The following is a 25,008-nucleotide window of genomic DNA, read 5'->3' as shown; positions in this document are numbered from 1 at the left end:
CTCGACATATTACGAAGGCGATGGAGCTTTTGCCCAGGACTCCGCTCAGTGTGACATGATTAGTAGAGTTTGGCCCAGTTTGGGAAACATGATCTGATTTATCCTAATGGTAGAAGCAATAGATTAGTGCCTGGGGGAGCCGGACCAGGCCCCAGTGGTGGACGCCCCCTGAGACCTCCTGCATATGTGGAACTTAGTGATATTAAGCCACGTTATCCTGGTTTAGCCACGAAGCAGCAGTGTCGCTCTTAATTAAGTCATTAACCAGATTCCTAACACACAAATTTAGACCAGTGTCCCAGAAATCTGATATTTCTGACGTGTTCTTGTGTTAACTTTGTGTCTAGACAGTTTAGTTTGAGTTGTTGCACCTGCTGCTGTGTTGTGTGTGCTGCATTCAGGGACATTAAGGGCTCAGATCAGAAGTGGTCCAATAATTTCATGAAACACTTCCTGTGTTTTCTGCTGGACGGGGTCCAGACCTGCAGGAATCATCAGCTGTTTGCTAAGTGAAATCGCGGTTTTGCGCCTCGGGGCCATGACACCACTTATTACTTGCAAATCTCCGGATTAGATGTTTGAGAAGTGGACTTTTAATCAGAGGGAAACTAGTTTGACCGTGGAGCTGCTTTGGACGCGTGTAGAACAGACGCCACCAAAGCGTGTGACGTGACGTGACGTGACTCGCGACCGTTTCTCTGTTTTGGAACAGATTGAGTCTCTTGCAGCCTTTCAGCCATGTGGGCAGCACCTGTAATTATGGAGCCTGTCTCTAGGTGCACACGCTGTAGCAGGAGTGGACATTCTGCCCATAATGAGGCGCTGCTGTTGGTGTAATGAGGCCGACCTGTCTCTGCTCAGCCGGAGCTTCTGCCGTTTGACTTATTGCAGACTGCAGCGGTTCCCCAAGTCGAGGAATTAATTCTGTCTGTAACTGTAAATAAGATATAATAAGATATTTATTTATTTATTGACAGAAAAGCCAGTGATCGAAGGCTAAAAGGGCTGCAGCTGATTGTTTCAGTGTTTGTGCTACGCTGCGTCGTTCCATTCTGTCTCTCGCTTTGAGAGGTGGAAGCAGCACGAGTGACTGGATGCGAGCGTAAAACAGGCTGTTGTGGCTCAAGTGCTGCCGAAATAAAAGCTCAACGCTGTGCAGAAAGAGCTGAATTAGTCTGGGTTTTCTGTGCTTCAGCTCCATCATCCACCGCCACCCTGGGCTCCACTCGCTCGCTCTCCTCCCACCTCCCTCGACACCCATAATAGAGTATTCATTACTGTAGACAGCCCAGTAAATGTCATCTCGCCTGACCGTGCTGCGCACGTCCATGTGTAACTGAATATTACTTATTTATTTTCATAAGTCGTTGCCAATTAATTATAAACGACACCGGCTGCCCCCCGAGAGGGTCCCGCCTGCGTCCTGGGATACGTCCTCCCCATCGCATGGAGGATGTGGGCGTGTGTCGATGGAAGTCATTAACGGATCCTTCACAACAGCCCTCGTGAAGTCAAAGGAAATGGATGCTAAATCTGGACCAGACCTCAGACTTTTACATTTTTCCCTCATGTGTTTTTGGTATTGTTCGTTTGTGCTCATCCAGCATTAATTTAATGTTTTTCTGAGCACCAGCAGTAAATAGAGCTGTCTGCATCCTGCTATTCCACTTGTTACATTACTCACAGACCTGGCAACCCCTAAATGAATGATGGACTATGTGAGATGAACCCTCCCACCTTCTGGCTCCTTCGTGAGTCCAGTCCAGTCTAGCGACACCTTTGGCCCCAGTGAGTGTTAACGTGTCCTCTCTGTGGATGAATGACCCACGAGGAGCGTCCTGTGCTCCGTCAGTCGCCAGTGTGTCTGCATGTGTTATCATCACTGCCGCTCTGCTGTCTTTGCTGAAGCAGGAAGATGCAATCAACAATAAGCTGCGGGAGGATTTAGAGGGACACGCACAGATACAGGAGGTCTGCATGCAAAGAGCCAAAGAAAAGGGTTGAGGGTTGAGTTTAACCCTGTTTAAAGCCGCTGCCTGAACAGCTGTTTAACAGAACATGCAGCTAAACTGGTGCTGGAGTTGAACTGGAAGCAGACACACCTGTAATAGATGATTTATGCTGCTGAGTGATGGCGTCGCTCATCTCTGTCCAGGGACTCTGGCCTCGTTTCCACTGGTGACCAGACTGATAACACACACACACACACACACACACACACACACACACACACACACACACACACACACACACACACACACACACACACACACACACACACACACACTCCACCGTCTCGTGTGCGTTTGGCTCTGGTTCATGTGAAGAGTGGGCACTTGAGGCAGGTAATCAAGCAGGGATTAGGTGGCCGCTGGCCTCGGTTTATGCTGATTATGCTAACACACACACACGCACACACGCACACACACACACACACACCAGTGAGTTGAGAGCGAGGAAGGATCAGGAACATCATGTGACATGAACATTAGTTCATCAACAATGAGTATGTTTGAATTCTGAAATAATAAGCTCACGACAAGAACAAGGAGAAACACACGAGTGATTGAATAAAAAAATAAAAGCTGGACTGAACGTCACAGGAAAGTGGAGGAAGGTTCAAGCTTTGACTGAGAGAATGCAGCTGCACTCGTGTGGCATCTGAGGCAGACAGACACACACACAGACAAACGCACACAGACAGACACACACAGACAGACACACACACGCACACAGACAGACACACACGCACACGGACAGACACACACACAGACAGACACACACAGACAGACAGACACACACACACAGACAGACAGACACACACACACACACAGACACACACACAGACAAACGGACACACAGACAGACACACACACACACAGACATCATTAGTAATAAAGAGTTGGACCCAGATCAAATGTCCTGTTCTCCTCTGTTGCAGACAAGTTCAACGCCTACGTGACGTTGAAGGTGCAGAATGTGAAGAGTACGACGGTGACGGTTCGAGGGGACCGGCCGTGCTGGGAGCAAGACTTCATGTTGTGAGTAGGAACCAGGACCGGGGCTTTTTGCTGCTCAGGATCTGGGTCTTTGTGAACCTTTGTGTCCACCGATCAGATCTAATGATGCCGTTCTGACTATTCACTGCTGGAGTTCTGCTGGTTTGAAGTGAACTGGTCCATTTCGGTCGGGTCGACACCATGTCCTCATGCGACCCGCTGCATTAGCACAAAAGCAGGAGGAAGTGAAGCTCACTGCACGAACCGAGCAGGTCTGAGCCGACGGCCTGGTGGCTCTAAGCAGCTCTCACACAATGGGAGTTTGTGCTGGTGCAGCTGGGAGGGATGGAGCTCTGACAACGGGCCGAGCCGCTGATGGGTCCGAGGAATCTGTCTGGTTCATAGGGGAGCGAGCTCGTGGGAGTCCGGCTTCTGTTTCTGCGCTGGTTGAATTGGCTCAGTCGTTTTTGACCGATCCTTTAAACATGTTGTGTCATAAATGTAAATCATGTGCGTCTTAAACAGGACTCCTCCAGTTTATCTATCTGTGCAGTAACACACTGTGTTCTGCCGTCTTTCGCGTCTCAGAAGCAGTTTTTCTTTTATATTGGATTTTTGATGGGCTTCACTTTGTGCTCCCGTTCTTTTATCTTGGCTGTTTTTTTTTCTTCGCTTTGTCGAGTGCAGCCTGGACCCTGACCTGTGATCAGCTGGATGAAGTTATTCTCGGCTGCCATTGTTCACTGCTGACGGGCTTTGACACTGTGCTTCAGGTGGAGAGATCGAAGGAACAATTTAAAACTCAAGAAGCGTAAGAATCAGGTTTTCTCAGTTTTAATCACTGAACCACTCGTTCAACGCTTCACAGACGAACTTGGTTTAGACCTAAAGCCATCGTTCACTGCACATCGTTCCCACAATTAAATTATCAGGACGCTGAGTGAACACAGATGGATTTTATGGGTCGAAGTGTTTCATTGAACATCCAAGTGGCTTCATTAGCCCAAGAAACGTTTGGCCTGGTTTGGATTCACACCTGCCCTCACCAGGATTGTTGGAATAAGAATGAGAATAAGAGTAAAAATGCCTTCATTAGTCCCACATGGGGACAAAGCGGTGGAAAAAAGAGGGGCAGAAAGTGGGGCGACTCACACCTCTAATTACAGCTACTGTACACATTCTGCTCCTCCCCCCTAATCACAATGCATCAAACAGTCCATAGTCCATTATAAATGAATAGTCCATTATCCAGAATTACATCCAAAAAGCTCGAGCACCGGTCCAGACAACCAGAAATGTACAGATGTAATCACAGGAGCAGATCTGAGCGTTTACCAAGAGCCAGAGGCAGAAACCTGAGGTCTGAGCAAAGTCCATCAGGATCAGAAGACTTCAGCACCGCAGGGCAGAGACGGGCAAACTGGTCCAAAGCAGGTGAGGTGGGGCTCTACTCAGACCAGACATGTTGGCAGCAGGTGTGAGAGCAGCAATGAAGCTAATGAGCTAATGACTGTGAGGTCATGAGTGGTGAACAGGTGTACCTAATAAAGTGGCCAGTCATCTCCCATAATTCCTCTCTTACATCTACAGATACTGTATCAGCTGGATCTGTCATGACTGCTTCCACTAGACTTGATGAGAGGGGTTGGACCCATCACGGATCCCTGTGATCAATCCTCAGGCTGTAACTTTCACCCCTTTCTTGCACGTTTTATTCTTCAGAGGAACAGTTAATAACATGTGTGACTTCACAGATTGATGAGATGTACGTCCTGTAGTGACGATTGTAGTGTCTGGAACACGGACAAGCGTGAGGCGCTCCACTAAACAGCAGCGGTGCGTTTGAGGTTCCTCTGGATTTGTGAGCCTCGGCTGGTGGCTCATTTTCAGACCCAGTCGGGCTGTGGTTCCGGTCCTGGTCCTGGTCCTGGTCCTGGTCCTGGTCCTGGTCCTGGTCCTGGTCGACCTCCCTGCTGCTCTGGGCTCCAACTCGTCTCAGTCTGTCGCCTGCTGAACGCTCGCTCTCTGCATGTTCACATTTCAGATGTTTCTCATACACAGCTTTGATCTGAAGTCATCATTCAGGTACATGCTAATCAGCGTGTTGCATCCAGGTGCTGAGGCTGAAACCAGCTGCCACGTTCCTAAACCGACAGGCTTCATCAACAGGAGCACGCAAAGAACAAGTATCTATAAGATATGACTTGTAGTTTGCGTCCGTGATCTCAGGCTGCAGAGCCGCTCGCTGTGACCTCCGTTCACCCGTCAAGCATCGCCTCAGATCCAAGCATTATCCTCATGTAGAGGCGGTGGAGGTGTTCGTGCACACGCAGTTGGATTACTGCTGCTTCTAGGTGGTTCTGGAGCCCCCCCACCCCACAAACACACACACACACAGGTGAACACACGTCCATTTAAAATGACAATCATTTCCTATAAAGGCTTGAAAAATAACTTTTACCACGTTTCCTTTGACAAAGCCTGAGGATTGTCCTCATCCGTCCTGCTGTCGACCACGAGCTTGTTCAAATCAATACTGTGGCTGATGAACACGTCTGCCTCAGGGTCACGTCGTGGTTTAGGAGGGAGATCTTTTGTTGGAAGGCATTTTAGTCCTTTATCGGCCCCAAGCGGCAAAGATGGAGCAGAAAACAAGGAGACTGGTGAAAATGTGAAATAACTCAGGACGCCTGTAGCGTCTCCTCAGACAGGAGGCGGGTCAGAGGCTGCGGGTCAGAGGTTCTGGGTATGAGGCTGCGGGTCAGAGGTTCTGGGTCAGAGGCTGCGGGTCAGAGGCTGCGGGTCAGAGGCTGCGGGTTAGAGGTTCTGGGTCAGAGGCTCTGGGTCAGAGGCTGCGGGTCAGAGGCTGCGGGTCAGAGGCTGCGGGTCAGAGGCTGCGGGTCAGAGGTTCTGGGTCAGAGGCTGCGGGTCAGAGGTTCTGGGTATGAGGCTGCGGGTCAGAGGCTGCGGGTCAGAGGCTGCGGGTCAGAGGCTGCGGTTCAGAGGTTCTGGGTCAGAGGCTGCGGGTCAGAGGCTCTGGGTCAGAGGTTCTGGGTATGAGGCTGCGGGTCAGAGGTTCTGGGTATGAGGCTGCGGGTCAGAGGTTCTGGGTATGAGGCTGCGGGTCAGAGGCTGCGGGTCAGAGGCTGCGGGTCAGAGGTTCTGGGTCAGAGGCTGCGGGTCAGAGGCTGCGGGTCAGAGGTTCTGGGTCAGAGGTTCTGGGTCAGAGGCTGCGGGTCAGAGGCTGCGGGTCAGAGGTTCTGGGTCAGAGGCTGCAGGTTAGAGGTTCTGGGTCAGAGGCTGCGGGTCAGAGGTTCTGTGTCAGAGTCAATATAAAGGGAACCAGAACCGCGGGCCGGTACCGGCCCGGCACCGGGCTGAGACCGGGGACATCTTCCGGTCTCGCACCGGTTCGCTCAGCAACGAGCACCTGAGGGAGCAGCACAGTGCAGCAGGTCTGGTCTGATGCAGACGAGTGGAGACGGACTGCGTGGACGGAGCGCGTCAGTCCTACTGTACGTCCAACCTCCGTTGTGTGTTGATGCGTCATGCTTTAAATTAGATCAGGTCATGGAATCGAAGCAGGTGGAAGCTCCTTGTGTTGGTTTCTCATTCAGTGTGTGTGCGCCGTCATGAGGTGGCAGCCATGCTCACTGTTCCTCCCTCCGTCCATCTCGCAGCAGCCATGCGTCATCTGGTGACTGACAGGCAAACTGAGGCGCGTGAATGGGACTGAATATTTAAATGTGCAGCCGAGGAGGCAGAGTTTGGCTACTGTCTCCGCTTCAAGACAGAGCTGTCAGAAAGTGACGGCTGTCAGAACCCCCCCACGTCCTCCGCTGCTGCCGGATGAGAGCTACTCACTGGCCTGATGGGAGAACACACTGTAGAACAGCAGAGGCCAGTGGAGGAGGAACAGGTGGAAACAGGAGGAACAGCAGACAGACGCGTCACATCAAACCGAGTCCCTCCGTCGGAGCGCGATCGAGCGCTTCTCGTGACCGTGCTTCACATAAAGCTGCCTGTGTGTGTTTGCAGTGAGATCAGTCACCTGGAGTCGGGTCTGGTGGTGGAGCTGTGGAACAAAGGCTTGATCTGGGACACCATGATCGGCACCGCGCTGATTCCGCTGGACGCCATCCGGCAGTCGGACCAGGTAACGCGCCGACCCTCCTTCCTGAGCCGCTCAGAACCACGCAGCGTTCAGGGCCTCAGTCCTCACTCAGACCAGTGTTTAAGCTCTGAGAGGTTCTGACGTCTGTGGCCACACGTTCATCCTGGTGACTGTAACGACAGCTCTGCACCACACAGTTCAGTCCATCAGCAGCTCATGAGTAGTGCTGTTAAACTACCTGGACTGATCATCTCGCTCTAATACGGATCTGAGGACTTGAGGAGTTCACTGGTCTCAGATGGCCGCGGTTTTGTTCCTCACCACTTCCTGTGGTCTTCACTGACTCATTCCTCCTCCTCGTGTTCAGCGTGAATGTTTCTGTGCATTTACCAGATAATCTGTGCTTTTTGTGTCGTAACTGCACCTCGTTACAGTTATTACACTTCATCCACAGGAGCCCCCACTGCAGCACAGACAGACGCAGTAAATGCGTCCGCATGGAGTCAGTCAGCTCACGTTGAGGCTCCACCTCCACCTGTCAGCAGCCGTGAGCCGGCACCCTCAGTGACTCAGGCCCAGAGCTGTGGCTCTGCAGGACGAGCTGCACATGTGGGGTTTTAAACGAAGCAGCCTTTAATAATTAATAATTCAGCCCCAGTGTTTGACTTCTCACCAAGTTGAATGCACAGTAAACACGCTCTGTTCCATCTCCGTCTGAGCTGCCAGTGTTACTGTTTATTGAATTCTTCTCCACTCAGTTCCGCTCTTAATTATCGTATTGGCTTTGATTCTTAGTCTTTATTTAGTCTGTGTCTCCTTTAATCTACCCTTTCCTCCGTCCTCCATCCTTTTCCTGTTTCTTCTTCAGGAGGGACCAGGGGAGTGGACGGCTCTGGACTCGGAGGTGTTAATGAGAGAGGATGAGATCTGTGGAACCACTAACCCAACTCCACATCAAGTGCTGCTGGACACGCGCTTTGAGCTGCCCTTTGGTAAACAGTCACAACAGTGATGAACTTCTGCTATTGTTGACAAATCCCCTAGAATCCCATACAAATATGTCATTTTATAAAAAGACTGGGCTTTAAACAACACAGAAACTGGTGTGGTTCCATCTTTTTACTTTTTACCCTGCTTCGTTCAGCTGCCAGCTTTATCCTCGTGGGCTTTTATGCCGATGAATTAGAGCTTGTGGAGGCGCCATTAGGGCTCATGAAGGTTTCATGAGGAGTTTCTCCACAGTAACGCTGTGCTTGCCTAAATATCCTCCTAAAGGTTCCGCTCTACTTCTATGTGTGCTGGTTTCGAGTGTAAAGAGAAGCTGAGCTTCCTCCACTGTCAGGGTCCTGGAGCGTCCCTTACCTCCGCCTGATGTCCTGCTGTGAGGTGGACATTTGTCTTTTAGTTCATTGATGCTGCTTTTAATTTCAATCTTTCACTTGGAAACAATGTCTGTAGCTTTTAGTTTAGTTCCGTTTGTCTGGATCCGGGACGACCTATGACCCCTTGAGGGGCTGCTGATCCTATTTTTAGGAAACCTCCTCATCAGCTATTAAACAGGCTGAATTTAAGATGGGACATCAGGCAACGTGGATTAGGATGGAAGAGGAAACTGGAGGCTGAAGCTGCGGCGTCTGTGGGCTTCGATTTCTTCTTTCACGTCTCACAGTTTGAGTTTAGCTCTGGTCTTCGTTCTCTATTATTTAGCTCCCTCCTTCCTCCATCTTCTCCATCCTCAGCCTCTCAGTACTGTTTGTACTTTACTTTTCCAACCTGCCTTTTCTTCTGTTCATGCATCCGAGCAGATATTCCTGAGGACGAGGCTCAGTACTGGACCAGTAAGCTGGAGCGAATCAACACCATGCGGATACATGACGAGGTACGTTTAATAAAAGCCATTTCTGTTTCTCATTAATTGACTTTTATGCATTAACCTTCACTTAAGAATGAGCCCTAACGAAGAAGAACAGATCAGGTGGAAAAGAAGTTTTAGCAGCACAGTTTAGTTTATAAATATAGTTTTGTCTCGCTAAGATGTTCATTTTCTCCATCCATAGGGGACTTGGGGGGACAATAAGAAAAGGATTTCAAACTGTTTCTCCTGCAGATATTCTGCATGCGGTTCTATAAATCTTCTGCATTGTTTGTGTCCCCATTTCTTTATATTTATTTCGTTTAATAAAACCTTATAAACACTGCAATGTTCTTTATGTGACGCTGCAGTTTTGACTCTCTGCTGCCACCTAATGGCAAACCATTGTCATTACATTGTTTTATCTTGCTGGTACAGTTTATTTTTACTGATCACTTGTGGCAGTATCCTTTGCAGGAAGAGGTCCAGAGACGGCAAATGGCATCTGGGCCCCCTCAGTGCTGTAAGTGTGCACGTAGAGTTGTTATTCTCTGAGAAGGATAAACTGTGCAGTTTACAGGGACTTTCCTTTCTGTCTCTCTGTGCCACCAGGCAGTTGGAGTTATTTTGGATGGAGCGACCAGCAGAGTACGTATTGTGGTTCTGTCATGTCTCATTTGTTTGGAGTGTAATTTTGTTGTTAGTCACACACTATTCATGTGCCTTGCAGGATTGTTTAGGCTTAATTTAAGAAGCTTGCTACCACAGGAGGGAGCTGTGTAGTATTCAGATGGGTTGTTGATTCTTGCCCAGTATTGATATGATGTGATTAGTGAACACACCGCTTTGCGTTGTCTTCCATCCAGCCTTTGACGACCATGACAGTGCCGTGGACGACCGTGATAGCGATTACCGCAGTGAGAGTGGCAACAGGCCCCCACGGTTCCACAGCACCTCCCAGACAAACTCCTCTGTGCACCAGTATCCTATTGGACGCAGGGTCCAGCATCAACCCTTGACCAGAGAGTCTGAGTCTGTGCAGAGCTACGAGCTCGACTGCAGAGACATGAGAGGAGCCAGGTGAACATGTCACACATCATCCTCTTCACTGCTCTATCACTGCAGATCAGTTGCTTATTTTGATGTAAATTGTGTTTTTTAAATACATCAACATTATTTTTTTTCTTAAATCTGGCTTTTGTCTGTTTATTCATGTGCATGTTCACTTTATTTGCATGAGCTGCTGTCTGATGCTTAATTTCTCTTTTTTTTTGCATCATGTTCCACTGCTTCCTGAATGGCACCTTTTATTGTGGTGCTAGAAACAGTAAGGGCAGAGTTCGCATAATCCCTGTTGACTCGGGTATGGGCGCCGAGGACTGGGAGAGTAAATACAAAGTGCCTGACTCAGGTGTCCTGGACGACTACTTGGACACTGAGCAGAAAATGTGGGAGGATGAAGATAAAAGCATCATCTATCGGATTAGTGACAGCCCCTGTGAGTCCAAAGGCAGCAGATTCTATCAAACAGTGGAATGCGATATGCTTTCCCCTGAGGATACAGAGGATGCGAATGACAGGCGACACATACAGGGGCCGAGCTTTAGCAGTGGAGAAGTACGATTGGTTTATAAGGAGGCCGGCAGCTTCGAGGATGAAACATCTCCTCCTGAAATTGACATTATTCCCTCTGTCAAACAGCTACGACAGCAGACAGACAGAGAAGATCTGCTTTACAAGACCAGACTTTGGGCCAAAACCGCCTTAGAGGACACACTTGAGAACTATGCAGCTTTTTGTGAGGAGGAGGCTGCTCTGGAAGAGGCCACACGGACTTGGGGCAGCTACGGTTCAGTTGGCTCTGATGAGATGCAGTATTCCTTTGGATCTGAGGAGGAACTAGATGAGCTGGCATTCACTGAAGGAGACACCAGTTATGTGTATGAAAGTTACTATGACCCTGGGAGGTGCATGTCACCTTTTGAAAGACAAACCTATTCAGCCAACGGGAGACAAGGTCATGACGGAGATCCGTTGCTGTCTCCTCTAGAGGAACCAAGTGAGGAATACATAGACCCAATGGAAGAACTCAGGAGCTTGGTCCTCTCTGTTTCTGAATACCTGGCTGTAAAAGAGGAGGAGATTAAAAGCTATGAATCGTTGCCCAAACCAGTTAGAAGAAAACTCCCACCTCTACCGACTAATGCTAAACCTGTGCAGCCTGAATCCAGGGATCAGACTAGCAAGGTAGTGAAAGCGGAGGTGAAGGAGGACAGTGCTGTTGAACAGGGCATAGCTGGAGTAAAGAACGCAATGAGTTCTTTATTCAGTACCATAACAGGATCAAAGTCTACGTCTGAGGTAGAAGCCTCTGGCACCATTCCGCCATCCCAGCCCCCACAGGCAGACTCTGGGATGTCCAAACTGCTTTCCTTTATCCCTAAAGTAAGTGCTGAACACACAGAAGGCTCTGGTAACACTGCAGCCGATCCTCCAACCCCTCAGCCATCGCCCCAACCAGAGTCCAGCATTTCTAAGCTACTTTCCTTTATTCCTAAAACCGGTGGTACTTCTCCTCCAGTTGCCATAGTTCCTCCGGCATCTCAGGAGCATACAACAGAGAAAAAGTTTTTCCTTCAGTCTCTTTTTCTGCCCTCGGAGCCCAGTCCTCAGGCTGAACATAATCAAACGTCAACCCATGCTGACACAGAGACACAAGCCTCTGCGCCCACAACTAACCAGCACATGTCGGGGTTTGACTCCATGCTAGGAAGGTTAAGTCCTTTGAGACTGTTTTCCAGTGCACCATCATCTAGAGATCCATCTCCTCAGCCGTCAGAAGAAAGAAGTGTGTCTGCTGCAAGCAATGAATCACAACAAGAACTGATGAACATAAGCAGTAGTCCCAACAGGGACCACATACAACCAGACCAGCAGTTATCTGATGACATGAGACCAGCATCAGGTGAATCAGTCGATCTTATGTCAGAAGCAGGAAGTGGATCGGTTGAGCTCTTGCCTGAAACAGGAAGTGGGTCAGTAGAGCTTCTTCCTGAGACAGACTCATCTGGTGAGTTACCTGATGTTCAACAGAAAAGAAGTCCAGCATCTGAATCAAAACCTGAAAGCATCTCAGAAGAAACCGGATTCTTCAGTCCCTTTAGGAAATCTCTCTCTAACCTCATAACATCTCCTGAAACTCATACTGACACTAAGCCCGCAGAGGAGTCGTTTTTAGGAAACAAACTCAAAATCCCTTTTTTATCCTCTGAAACTTCATCGCCAACTCAAATAAAAGCAGAGGGAAATGTGCTTTCTGGCTTTCTGAAGTTTGCTTCTGGTGAAGATGCCAGTGTTCCACCAAAAACTCCATCTCCCACTCCTTCAAGAACTCCCTCTCCAAGTCGCGCTGTACTTCTTGAAAGTGTACCAAAAGGAAACCCAGAAACTGGTTGGTTTTCAAACCTGTTTAAAGCAGCCCCAAATGAAGATGCTAAGCAACCCACAAAACCAAAAATGCCCCCCACTGTGACGCTAACAAAACCTAGTGGGCAAACGGAGCCACACATTGAAGAAATGCTACCTGACACCCCAGAGAGCGGGGTCCAGAGAACAGAACTACCCAAGGAACAAATAATGCATCCCCAGAACCAGTTAGACTCCGTTCAGCCTGAAGCAGATGCCACAATAAAAAGCCGAAATCTACCCAGCCTTGCAGAGCAAGCCAGAGCAAAACTGCAGTCTCATGGAATTCTATCTGGATTGTTAAAAATAGGATCAACAGACGTTTCATCTTTGGGCAAAAGAAATGAGGAAGAGCAAAGTCAGTCCACCAGTCAACAGCATAATTACTCGGGTTGTGCCGGTCAGCCAGCCTCAGCTTTGCCAGATCAATCTCAAACACCAGGACAACCTGCTAACCAACAAGGTTCTGGAGGATTTTTATCTGGGCTATTTAAAAAAGCCTCAGACACGGTAACTGGTTCTCAGGCACACCTGGATTCAACTGATCACACAGTGGAACATGAAGCTCTAGAAAAAACCCAGAGCCAAAGACCTACTGCCTCTGCTCAGTCTGCAGGAATATTGTCAGGATTTATTAAATTTGGTTCAACAGAAGCGCCTCCTCTTGACAAAGCCCAACCCGACCAAGAATTTAAACAACACACAGCATTAGATCAACCAGAACAGCAGAAAAGAACAGAAAAGGTCCCTCCAAGGGCGAGAGTAACACCTCAGCCCAGCGGGTTGTTTGAGGGGTTGTTGAAACGCACAGAAACCACAACACAGCCTCCAAACGCATCTTTGGCTACACAATCCAATCAGCAACCAAGCAACATGTTGTCAGGGCTTTTTAACAAGATTGTGGATCCTAGTTCATCTCAGCAGCAACCAGAGGCTGGGGTTCAAGGCGTTAACCAAAGACCGGTGCAGCAAGCACCTCAACAAGGTGGCTTCTTCTCAGGCCTTTTTGGACTTGGCAGCCAAGACTCTGCTCCTGTAAATTCAGCTCAGGTGTCACAAAACCAGAAACACAGTGGACAACAACATAATCAGCAGCAATGCATGAAACAAAACCTAAAACAACAAAACCCAGTTCCCCCTCAACAGCCCCCCAGTGGTCCTGGAGGGATGCTCTCGGGGTTATTAAACAAAATAACTGATGCAGGATCCCCTCAGTCTGCAGTGGGGACTCAACCAGAGCAGCAACAGCCTAGTCAACAGGGTGGTTTCCTTTCTGGGTTGTTCTCATCAGGTCCTACTCAACCAACACAGCAGCAGTCACCTGTCAGTCATCCAAATCAGAATCAAAGTAACAGACAGCCCCTGCGGAGGCAAAACCAGATACCTCCACAGCCTGCAACCTCTGTGTCAGAGCCACAGCACGGCGGCCTATTGCCAGGGCTTTTTAACAAGTTAGCATCTGCTGATAATACAACAGTCCACACCACCACGCAGACTGGATCCCAGCAGAGCAATAAGTCCAGTGGACCTGGTCAGTCAGGAAACCAACCATCGTCTCAATCCAGCCAGCACGGAGGGTTCTTATCTGGTCTGTTTGGTCAAACATCACATCAGCAACAGCAGCAGCCTGGCAAAATAGCAAATTCTCAGCAAACCACAAGTCAAGAGCCAGGAATTCTAAAACGTTCTGAACCAGAAGAACAGCAGCTGTCACAGCCTCCTCAGACAGCTCAAACATCTGCTGGACAAAGTCCAGGCCAGGTTGAATCAGGGGGATTATTCTCAGGCCTGTTAAACAAATTATCAGGTACTGCGGAACAGTCACCATCACCTGCTGAGCAGGAAAAGATTCCAGCACCACAGCATCAACAGCACCCACGTGCAGCACAGGCACGCCCACAGATTCAGAGAACCAAACCTGTAGAGATGCATTCGTCTCAAGAAGTGGAGGCAGACAAGGAATTAAAACCTCCAGCTCACAAAGGTTTCCTTTCAGGACTTTTTAGTGTTTCGGAAGATCAGTCATCAAAAGCACAGCAGCCGTCAACCCCTCAGCTTGGAACAGAAGAACCCAAAATTAGCACAAGTAGCACATCAACTGGTTTGTTATCCAGTATTTTCAAATCCGGCCCTAGTGTTAGTAACACTTATAATGCTGGAAGTGGAAGTGAAGATAAGAAGGATGTCCCTTTCGCTGCAGCAGTGGTCGATTCCATTAAAGAACCTTTGCAGGCTCAGAGTTGGAGAGAACCTACGATTTCTCCAACCCAGCGTTATCTTGAGGAAATCCAACGTCTCTTATATGGGACAGAAGGTGAATATGGATACAAGGATCTTTTATTCAACTTCACAGAGTATGGTGTTATAGAACCAGAGCTCTATGAGCATCAATGTCTAATAGAAGCTCTTCTGTGGCAGCAACTTAATGATTACGCCCTCGCTGAAGCCCTCGACACTCAAGCTCCTGCACAGTATCCTCCACACCAAGAGCATAGAGCGCCTACGGATAGAGGAACTCAATGGGACTATCATAAATGTTTAAATCCCAAGGAAATGGATATCAGTCATTTTAATGTACCCTCACATCCTTGGAAAGATCCTGTTGCCCAACTTTTTGAAAGCAAAAATCGCTTTCTTGAACCAGATGAAGATTTTGTTTTGTTTGACATGAGTTGCAGAAAAAAGAAAGCCTGGAGTAGCTGTGAGCGTTTAAATGAACTTGAGAGACACAGAAAACCGTGGATTGTTGGGTGTCATGTGTTAAATCTGTCCATGGAAAAACCAAAGCCACGGTTAAGTAGATGTCAGTCACTTACAGAGGGCGGAACACATGAATTCAGCAAAATGATAGAGAAGTGTGGGGTTAGTAGTGAATTAAAAGATTCTGAATTCACTTTGAAATCAGCAACTGAGTTTTTAAAACGACTTGCCACAAAGAAGGGGCCTATGGATTTAACAAGATGCGCTATGGATTTAAGTTGGTCTGCTGGAGCTATGGGAGGCGTAGATGATGACATGTTCTTTGGCGATTCCGAGTGGTATCAACAGTGGCTTTCACTTCTGGATCAGGGCTTGTGGTGGCCAGCTGAGGCTGGAGACTGTGGATATTATGTCTATACAGATGAGGATTACATCTATTCCCTTTTAACTGACAGAGAGGGCAGACACCTCTACGCCTGTGCCAGACCCGAGGACGTACAAGCTCTAGGAAATATTACTGAAAATATTGCTAACATTCTAAAACAAAAGGAGAAAGACAAAGTCACACTGTGTGGTTTCAAAATCCCTCTTTGCAACGAACATAAAGGCGTCTGCATCCCAGGCCAGCAACAGACGTGGGCGCATTTAGACGCACCCATGGACCTAACGTTTGCCCTTAGAAAGGGTGAAAGAATAATGAATATGAATCTGGAAAGCTTCTCTCAAATGTTCCAAGAATCTCTAGCTTCTCAGGCAGAGCAGCCTGTAGACTTTACTACATACAAGCTTAAAAAGATAAAGGTAGAATCCATACAGAATCCTCATAGCAGTGAAGAGGAGCCAGTAGAAGCAGCTGATCTTACTTTGCTGTCACTAAGAGGCGGGCATGGAGGCCCCTACTGGAAGAATAGGGCTCCAGAGGAGGTACTTGCACAACCATCAGCACCTGCTTCACGACACTTCTCAACACAGATCCCTACAAAAAGATGTTCTTCAATTCCTGAAATCAGGGTTTCACATGTAGATGATTCAGCTGCAGGTCAGCCAGGACTAAGATCGAAGGTTACGCCCATCCCAGGCAACACTGAGACAACTGGAACATCATTATCATCATCAGCACCAGCAAAATCACCACCACTGCCTAACAAAGTTATGGCGACTACAAAAAATTCACCCGAGATTCCATCACCTTCAAAAATAGCTGTTGGAAGGAAACTGCCTACTCCGCCAACTCTTAGGAAGGAGGACAGCGCATCCAATCTTTCAGCACAGCCAAGTACTGCTGGGAATGTGCCCCCCACCCAGTTTACCACTATTCCCTCACACAAACCCAGACTTGCAAGACAGCCGTCTCAGGCAGGTGAACCCAAAGGATTACAACAAACAAGTGCCACTGCATGTGATATTGGCAAAGTCAGCAATACTATTGTGTTAAACCACACACCCACTGTGCCTCAAAAGCAGGCGGAAGAATCAAGTCAAAGATCTACACCACAGTTACATATACTGAATGACGCCTCTGTTACACACAATGACGCTCATCTTTACAAAAGGAATTATACCTTTGGCTCTCAAGTAGTCAACAAAGTCATAGATTTTTCTGTTTCAATTCATCAAAACAAGATTATCAAAGAAAAAGATGAAACAGACGCCAACAAAGAAGCTGCACAAGGAGATGAAGTTGTTGACTTTACAAAGTACAAGTTGAAACGCTTAAAAGAGAAACAGCAGATGGATCAAAATGTGGACTTAACTGCTAAGACAACACTTGTGGTAGATCTTACTAAAGAGATTGAGGAGGATGAAGTTGAAATGCCTCATTTCGAATGTCCTATTATTGGTCGAGCACCAGGAAGCAAAGAAGTGTCTGTTCTGAAAACAGTGTCTCATACCAGCTATAGACCAGAGGATCAACACAGCAAAGTGGACAGAGTGTTTTCTAGTTCACAGGCTGTAGCCACTACTTCAGTCAAACCCTCTGTGTTATCTGGAAGATTATCAACAGGTTCTGTCCATACAAGAATGATGTCAACCACACCGAGCACCTCAGTAGCTCATTTTTCCAGTCACGATGGAGGTCTTAAGCAAAATGCAACAATGCAACCTACTCAAGTGTTGTCTCTAGTAAGTCCTGAGGAGCCACAGGGAAGAGGACGGCACATGCATCAATGCTCCCCAGTAGCTACAGCTTGTTTAGGAAAACAGATTCCTGTGGACAGTAGAAGACAGTTCTTTACATCTCCTTCCCCTCAGTATAGTGCAAAGGCTCAGCATCAGGAGACAGCGCCAGCAAACACGGTTCAAGCTACGCTAAACATGTCTTCCAAGGCAACAAGCCAGCAGCCTCAGCAAGACGTTGTACTGCCGAAGGACCCCACCTGTGGGTTGCTGCCATTAACGAAGAGAAAGCTATTAATATCTGAGGAAGCAAGTTCTAATGATCACGATTCCATTGACTTGTCATTTAGAGGAGATTCCCCAGATCATGATCACCCTATCATGGGTAATCAGGGTAAAGAAGAACCATCATCTGGTGGTGGGAGGGTAATGTTGCCACGACAGGCCCCTCTGTTAGGTCACTCCTCTGAATCCCTGGAAATGTGTAAACCACAACAGGAGGTCATGGCACCGGCCCATACAGTTAAGGCTGCACTGGACATGTCGACTAAATGTTCTGCTAAATCAAAAGAGGCGGTTCCAGAAGTAGCAGGAAGTGTTACTCAGACTGAAGCGATACCTCTAACCAGGGGTAAACCAAGTGCCCGTGAACTGGCACGCAAGCATTCGGTCGGGCTACCACTGGTTGTTGACATCCCTGCTCAAGCACCTCTCTGTGACGATCACATCAGCTCCCCTGCACATGCTCAGCAACCGTCTGAGAATAACAGTCAGTGTTACACAAACTCATTTCCACATCAACAGTTTCAACAGAGCAAACCTGGCGTCTTTACTCAGTTAGATCATTTATCTTCATCAGCCTTTGAAACTCGTCAGAGATCCTTTACACGAATGGAAATACTGTCTACAGCTCCAGCAAACTCTATTAAAGGCACATTAGATATGTCAACAAAAGCAATTAGCTTAGACGCTGTGCCAAACTACTCAATTCCAGTATCGCTGGTGAGTACAAGGCCATTGAGTTCTCTGTGTTCCCAAGTAGATTCTGTTGGTATTCCACTAATTGTGATGACACAGACCTTCCAAGAACAACCTAAAAGGCAACAAATAGTGGCAGCATCCCAGGAGCAAATGCAACAAATGTTTGTGCATATGAAATCTCAGGAACTAAATCAAAGAGCATCAGCACCTGCTAACACCATCAAAAGCTTCCTAGATATGTCTCCAAAGCCACAAGAAAGATATTCTGAAGAAGCCTCTAATATTTCTGCAAATGAAGTTGTTCCATTGGTTAAAAATAAAGGCATTGCAACAAGAAATGGTTCAGTTGGTGTACCACTGATAGTGGAGCAATCTGTGCATGAACAACCACGACGAGTCTTCATGGGAGTCAACACTACAGAGACACCGCACAACCATGTATCTACCTGCCATTACAATGAGACCATCTACAAAGACACACACCAGATAAATAAGCCAGTGGACTTCTCTGAAAAAGACAACCTAAACCTGACCAACATCCCAAGTCATTACACTGAATCAAAAGACGGCCAAGCTATGAATTTCATTAATACTAAGGTAAAGAAGGAAATTTCTGAAAGAAGGCAGTGTGGAAAACCGTTCGAAAAGAAAACATTAGCTGGTATAGTTGATCTATCTGTGGATCTTCAGAACCAAGACACAGTTAGAACTCATCAAGATGCCAAAGACCTTTCTTCTCCCTACGTGCCTTGTCCATCTCACTCTAGTCTTTTCTGGCAGCAGCGGTATATACCACCACCAACTTCAGTGGAGATCAGAGAAGATGCACCAATTCCACAAACTCTCCAATCAAGTCAATACAAGAACAGTTTAGATGGTGCCATCCAAACTGACAGCATCTTGTCTGGAGGAGGACTGAAGTCTGTGCCGCATACATGGGCTTCCTGCTTGAGGCCTCTTCAGATACAGCATCAGACCTTTGCTTCACAGGCTATGCAGGACAGTACTTTCGTAAACAGTTCATATCAGTGGGTCAGTAATGTACATGCTGGACTCAAAAGCTCTGATAATGTTCTAAACACAACTCTGTTGCATACACATCATTTAGTCTCACAAAGGCAAAACCAGGAGCACGATGTGGCAACAGAATGGAATTCATCCATTGTGGGGTCTCAGGCAAAGCCCATAAATTTACAAAGACAATATACTGTTATCCAGAATGAAAAGCCTCCTAGACCCAAAATCCTTATCAAGCAGCCAACAGTGGAAAGCTATGGGAGCATTGAGGAAAGTGCATTAGAATGTGGCTCAATAACAAATATCGCACAGCCACTGCTCACTTTCCCAATGAAGGAGCTTGATACTAACACACACAATGTTTCTGTCTCTCAGTCTTATGGTGAACACAGAACTGATCCTTCTCCACAACGTCTGCAGACACAGACTGTGAAAACCAGCGCAGTAACGGATTACTACACAAACAAGACTCCTCAACTAAGTGGACAGCCTGATCCACATCAAAGCCCTGTCACTGTGAAGCACATCCCTGCATCAGCGCCACCCTATGAGGCACTGATATCACAGCCCAGCACAAAACACAACACGCTGCCTGGAACACAGGCAACAAAGCGTTTCTCTGACCAGGACTTTATAGTGGAAACCCCAGTAATATCTTCAGCACCATCAGTGTCCAAATCTGTAAAGGGTTTGATTTCATTGTTCAGTGGTTTGGATTCACAGTCCTCAGCCAGTGCAAAACCAGTTGACGTTATATCCCATCATACTCAGATTGCGTCTAGGTCTATAGACGACAGGATGCAAATTAGTCCATCTCTGAGTCCTGCCATTGCAGTTATTGAGAAAGGAACTACTCAAGTGAGTCCTGCCAGTAAAATAAATCAGATGAATGATTCAAGCCCACACATGCCTGTATCAAGTTCTCCTACACCAGCAATCCTTCGACACCGAGACAACTCTGTTTCTAAATTACCTTGTGGAGATACTGAGGTGCTTAAATCTTCAACTGTGCAAAACAAATCATTACCTAGCTTTTCTACTGTAACAGCTGGAAGAGGAATAGATGCTTCCTTACCTAGTATGCAGACACAGTTGGCTACAGCCCCACCACTGGCCACGGAATCAGTTTTAAAGGATGTGAGCCCTCAAGCATCTCCAGTCCTGCCACATGTGACCACTCCTTCCACTGGCATTTCAACTTCTTTCACATCTTCATCAATTTCTCAAGACTATGAACAATCAGAGACCATTCTTAATTCAGGTCTGGCAAAGGAGACACAAAGTAAAGAATGGCTCCCTCCTAAATCTTATATAGGGTGCACATCCGAAACAGTTACTAAAGAGGGTACTACAAGTGACATGGCTCTGTCAAAATCAGAGATGCCACAGCAGGAAATTCTAGAGGAAACCAGACAAGGCTGGCCCATAAAACCAGTCAACACTGAACTTAATGAGGCTCAAATGTCATTGAACCAAATTAGTCACCCGAAATCAATCTACATTGGGATTAACTGCTCAGAGGCGCCTCCAGAGGCAGATCAAGGTGATCAAAAACCCTACGTTAGACTGCCTCATATTTTTGTCTCAGCAGCAAGTTCACCAGAGGAAGACACAACTGAACAAACACAAGAAGAGTGTATTGCATCTGAACTTTCAGAGGATGGTGCCTCTGTATGTCCCCCTCCCATTGATGTAATCACAGCAGACTGTAAGGAAGCTTTACCTGATGATCTTATTGCTCACACCAATATAACTGAAGATGCTGGGATGAAACAAATCATTAGTGTAGAGGCAGTCTTTAAAACACTAGACATGTCAGTGACTACAGCTGATGGTTCAAACATGGATGGACATGACTCACAGCAGATGTCATTGAAGGAAAGCACAACCATAGCAGCTGTACATTCACAATCTGAAGTAAAAGCAGAAACCCCTGAGGTTTGTAAAAAAACACTTGAGGTGTCTTCTACTGACACAACACAACACAAACTAGTTGAACCTACTAGTGACCAGGTCGACCAAGGTGCAATCACAAATTTGGAAGAACCAGAAGTTCCTGGAGTCCTGGAGGTTTTGGCCAACAAAATCGCATCTTCAGATGTTGTTTTGCCTAATGACGCTCAGTCTGTTGATAAGTTGTCATTAAAAGGAGCATCATCATCAGATGTAAAATCCTCTGAAGGACTCCCACAGCTTGATGACAAAACAGAAAGATCCCCTCAACCAGCCCCTGTTAAGCCTCCCACAGAGGAAACCACAGCCTCCAAGGAAGATATTTTAGTTGCCAAGGTTGATCAGGCTGAGGCTGAACAGACTCATGAGCAACCAGGAAAAGGCTTATTCTCTATGTTTAGTGGCCCCAGTGCCACCACACAAAAGACATCTTCCCAAACTGGACTGTCGATACTCGGAGGCATTCTTCCTGGCTCGTCTACCAAAGACAGTCCTGGTGCGGGTTTGCTTTCAATGTTTGGTGGGTCAAATCCTCCATCCTCATCTGGTTCTAAAGAACCATCGTCAAGCCCACAAGAAGGATTATTCTCTGTGTTTGGAGGATCTAACACTCAACCCCCACCTGGCCCTCGTGATCAAGCTGTTGGAAGTGGACCCAGAGGTCCCCCACCTAAAGAATCTTCAGGCAAAGGCCTATTTTCTATGTTTGGTGCATCTGTAACTCAACAACCAGCCAGTCCACGAGGTTATCCTGCTGGTACTGCCACACCTAGAGGACCTGCCACTGGATCTTCTATCTTTGGTGGAATCCTCCCAGGTACCACATCACAGAAGACCACATCTGCGTCAGGTTTGTTCTCCAAGTTTGGAGGTTTGGGTTCTCAGCCCCAAACTACAATGTCTACACCACCACCAACAGTTACACCACAAGCACCAAAATCCTCAGAGCCCTCAGGAAAAGGACTTTTTTCTGTGTTTGGGGGACAAAACCAACAAACATCAGAAGCACATCCTGCAGTTTCCAAGCCACCTGAATCTGATGGTATTTTCAAAGTTTCATCAGTTTTTTCTTTTGGTGGAGCCTCTGATGAAAACAAATCCAAAACTGTGTTTGGCCTATTTGGAAACTCTTTCTTGGAGGAAACCAAAACAGAGCTTAAAAACACAGATCTTATGGAGGAGGCGAGTGCTTTGGAACAAGTGAAACCGCCACACACAGGAGATTTTTCTAGAGAAATCAAGGATCACTCTGTGGAGGCCAATGAAACTTTGCCTTCTGAGTCAATTGCGGAGTTACCAGTTAAAGCAATGCTAGATGTACAGCAGGCAGATCAGGATGGTCAAGATGCATCTACTGAAAATGTTGCTCCAACAGAGTTGTCACCAGAGACAGAAAAAACCTCAGTGCAAGTAGCCACAGTTCAAAAGGAACCTTTCAGTGATGAAGGTCCCTCTGCAGCTATTGAAGCTTCAATCACAGACACACCAGACATGACCACTAATGTACCAGAGAAACAGATGATAGTAATGGATGAGCAAGCTCACAAACTAGTAAGTGAGGGGCGGTTAGACGTAAAAAATATATTGGATTCTGAGAAAGTTTTTGAGTCGAAAACAGGAATTGAATTCAGGAACACAGGTGATGAATCAGTCACTGTAAACCCATCGGAAGAAGCAGTTGATACGACCACAACATCAGAAGTTGAAGCAGAAGAAGAATTGAAAGCTGCTGCTAAAGGAGACACATCAGCTCCAGAGCCACTGAAAATAGAAACGGTTACAGATGTGGAAAAATCTACTGAGGAGCCTTTAGAAGTTGCTAAGGACATCCAAACAACAGCTCCAGAAGTAGAAATACTAAGTGAGGAAGCTAATGCCAAACAAACAGATGTGGACAATTTTACTGAGGAGTCTTTGCAAGTTCGTAAAAAACAAACAATTAAAAACAAAGAAGACTCAACCAAGGAACCTTTTGCAGTTGCTGAAGAAGACCAGACAGCAGTGGCAGATGTAGGACAATTAATTGGAGAGCCTTTAAAATCTGCTGGCGAGGAACAAAGTGCAGGTGAAGATGTAGAAAGTTTAAATAGGGATTCTTTGAAATTTGTTGAACATGTAGAAATGCAGGATGTGGAAAAATCTACTGACGGGGCAACTGCTGTTGATACAGTGCCAGAGAAACCACTCACAGAATGTTTAATGGGTTCAGTTTCAGAATTTGAAAAATCTATACTTGAAGATTTGAAACCTATATCATATAGCACTATTAAGGAACCAGATGAAGCACAACTGGAAACAGAAAATGCTAGTACAGAACCTGTGTCTGTATTAGAGAAACCTCATAGTGATAAATCTGTTACAGTGGCCTCAGCAATAGTACGTACCAACCCACCTGACATCATACAACCTCCAACTGTGGATCCTCTGAAAGGTTTGTCGGTGGGACCTGCAAGTCCGCCACCACAGCCACAACGCATGCCGGGCATGGTTAGGGTACCAGGTGCCCTAGGAGAAAGAATGGCTGGACCAAGGATGGGGGGGCCAAGAATAGCTGGACCAAGGATGGGGGGGCCAAGAATGGCTGGACCAAGGCTGGGAGGACCAAGAATGGCTGGACCAAGACAGCCAGCACCCCAGAAGCCCCCAGATACAGCTCCATTCTCTGGCTTTATGTCTATGTTTTCTACCCCTAGTGCCCCAAGCAAAACACCAAATGTTGGTGGATTCTTTTCAAGTGCATCTGGTTCTCTTTTTGGGTCATCTGCTCCTCGTCAGCCACAACAACAACAGCAACAGAAAAGCTCATTCTTTGGTCTTTCAAGCAGCATTGGTACAGAGTCGCTTACCAATGACCTCTTTGGTATATTCAAGGCCTCTGAGACAACAAAATCTGGGGAGACTCAACAGACTGACCCAGAGTTAAAACAAGCAGAACCTTCAGTTACTGAGAGCACTGAAAAGTTGGGCACAGATCGAACATCTCAATCTATGGATGAACATGTCAAAGCCAGTGATGATCAGGAGGTTCCTGAAAAAGGGTTAGTGGAGGAGGCCGAGCGAATGGACAAGACAGACGAAGGTCCTAAAGAAGGAGCCAGAAATGATGAGCATACTGAGCATTTGGAGGAACCAGCTTCTGAAATGTCTGACAAAAATGAGCCTTCAGTTCCTGAAACCCAAGGTGTGTTTGAAATACCTGATCTGACTGCCCCGAAATTTGGCTTCATGTCTGTAGCTACTGATGGCACGTCACCCTTTGGAGGACTTTTCTCCACAGGGGCAAAGGCACAGCAGGCACAACAAGCAGACAGTGGCCTCTTCTCTGGTTTTAAAGCACTTTCAGCTGGCATTTTCCAGGATGACAAACCTGAAAATGAAGGAGCTCCATCTGCTTCATCTTTGTTTGGCATGAAACTTGGTTCAGTGTTTGGAAATTCAGATTCTCCCAAACATCAAGCCACATCTCCAGTAGAAACAGCTCAAAGTCAAAGTCAGAAGCCCACAGATGAATGTTGTGAGACAGAGTTGGAGAAACTTTCTCCAGGATCTGGAGAGACTGAAAGTGCAGATGTCAGTGATGGGGAAGGGCCAACAGAAAGTTCAAAAACAGGGAGCTGTGAAACCTTGGCACAGTCCCTGCAGTCCGGCCTCCCCTCTCAGCCCGATTCTTTTGCAGAAGGTCTGGATAAACCCTTGGTAAAGATCACACCATGTGAGGTAGAGCAGAGTGAAGCTGACGCACCCACCATGACGGTGCACGCGGATACAGAGCAACTAAAGGACCTGCTGACACAGGAAGCTGCTATAAG

At 47.1% G+C, this 25,008-nt stretch overlaps 2 protein-coding genes across 9 annotated transcripts in view; both read left to right on the top strand.

Moving 5' to 3' along the window:
* Positions 1–14,354, top strand: part of LOC121202498 (protein piccolo-like) — a 21,455-nt gene extending 7,101 nt beyond the window's left edge. Inside the window, exons 3-11 of the mRNA XM_055512017.1 lie at positions 2,942–3,041; positions 7,038–7,155; positions 7,982–8,105; positions 8,919–8,992; positions 9,431–9,488; positions 9,578–9,613; positions 9,832–10,045; positions 10,288–14,191; positions 14,238–14,354. Coding sequence (XP_055367992.1) covers positions 2,942–3,041; positions 7,038–7,155; positions 7,982–8,105; positions 8,919–8,992; positions 9,431–9,488; positions 9,578–9,613; positions 9,832–10,045; positions 10,288–14,191; positions 14,238–14,354 — 4,745 coding nt within the window. The remainder of the gene's footprint in view (positions 1–2,941; positions 3,042–7,037; positions 7,156–7,981; positions 8,106–8,918; positions 8,993–9,430; positions 9,489–9,577; positions 9,614–9,831; positions 10,046–10,287; positions 14,192–14,237) is intronic.
* Positions 14,139–25,008, top strand: part of LOC114861890 (protein unc-13 homolog B-like) — a 57,777-nt gene continuing 46,907 nt past the window's right edge. For 4 of the 8 annotated variants that reach the window (XM_055511152.1, XM_055511150.1, XM_055511151.1 and 1 more), the window contains exon 1: positions 14,139–25,008. In XM_055511152.1, the coding sequence (XP_055367127.1) occupies positions 14,357–25,008 (10,652 nt within the window). In that variant the 5' untranslated portion in view covers positions 14,139–14,356. The other 4 variants (XM_055511153.1, XM_055511154.1, XM_055511155.1 and 1 more) reach the window with 4 other exon arrangements.

The sequence above is a fragment of the Betta splendens genome, chromosome 9, assembly GCF_900634795.4.
Source record: "Betta splendens chromosome 9, fBetSpl5.4, whole genome shotgun sequence".
In the NCBI taxonomy this organism is placed as follows: Eukaryota; Metazoa; Chordata; class Actinopteri; order Anabantiformes; family Osphronemidae; genus Betta; species Betta splendens.
Note: the sequence above shows the minus strand (reverse complement) of the source record. Positions and strands in the feature narration are given on the sequence as shown.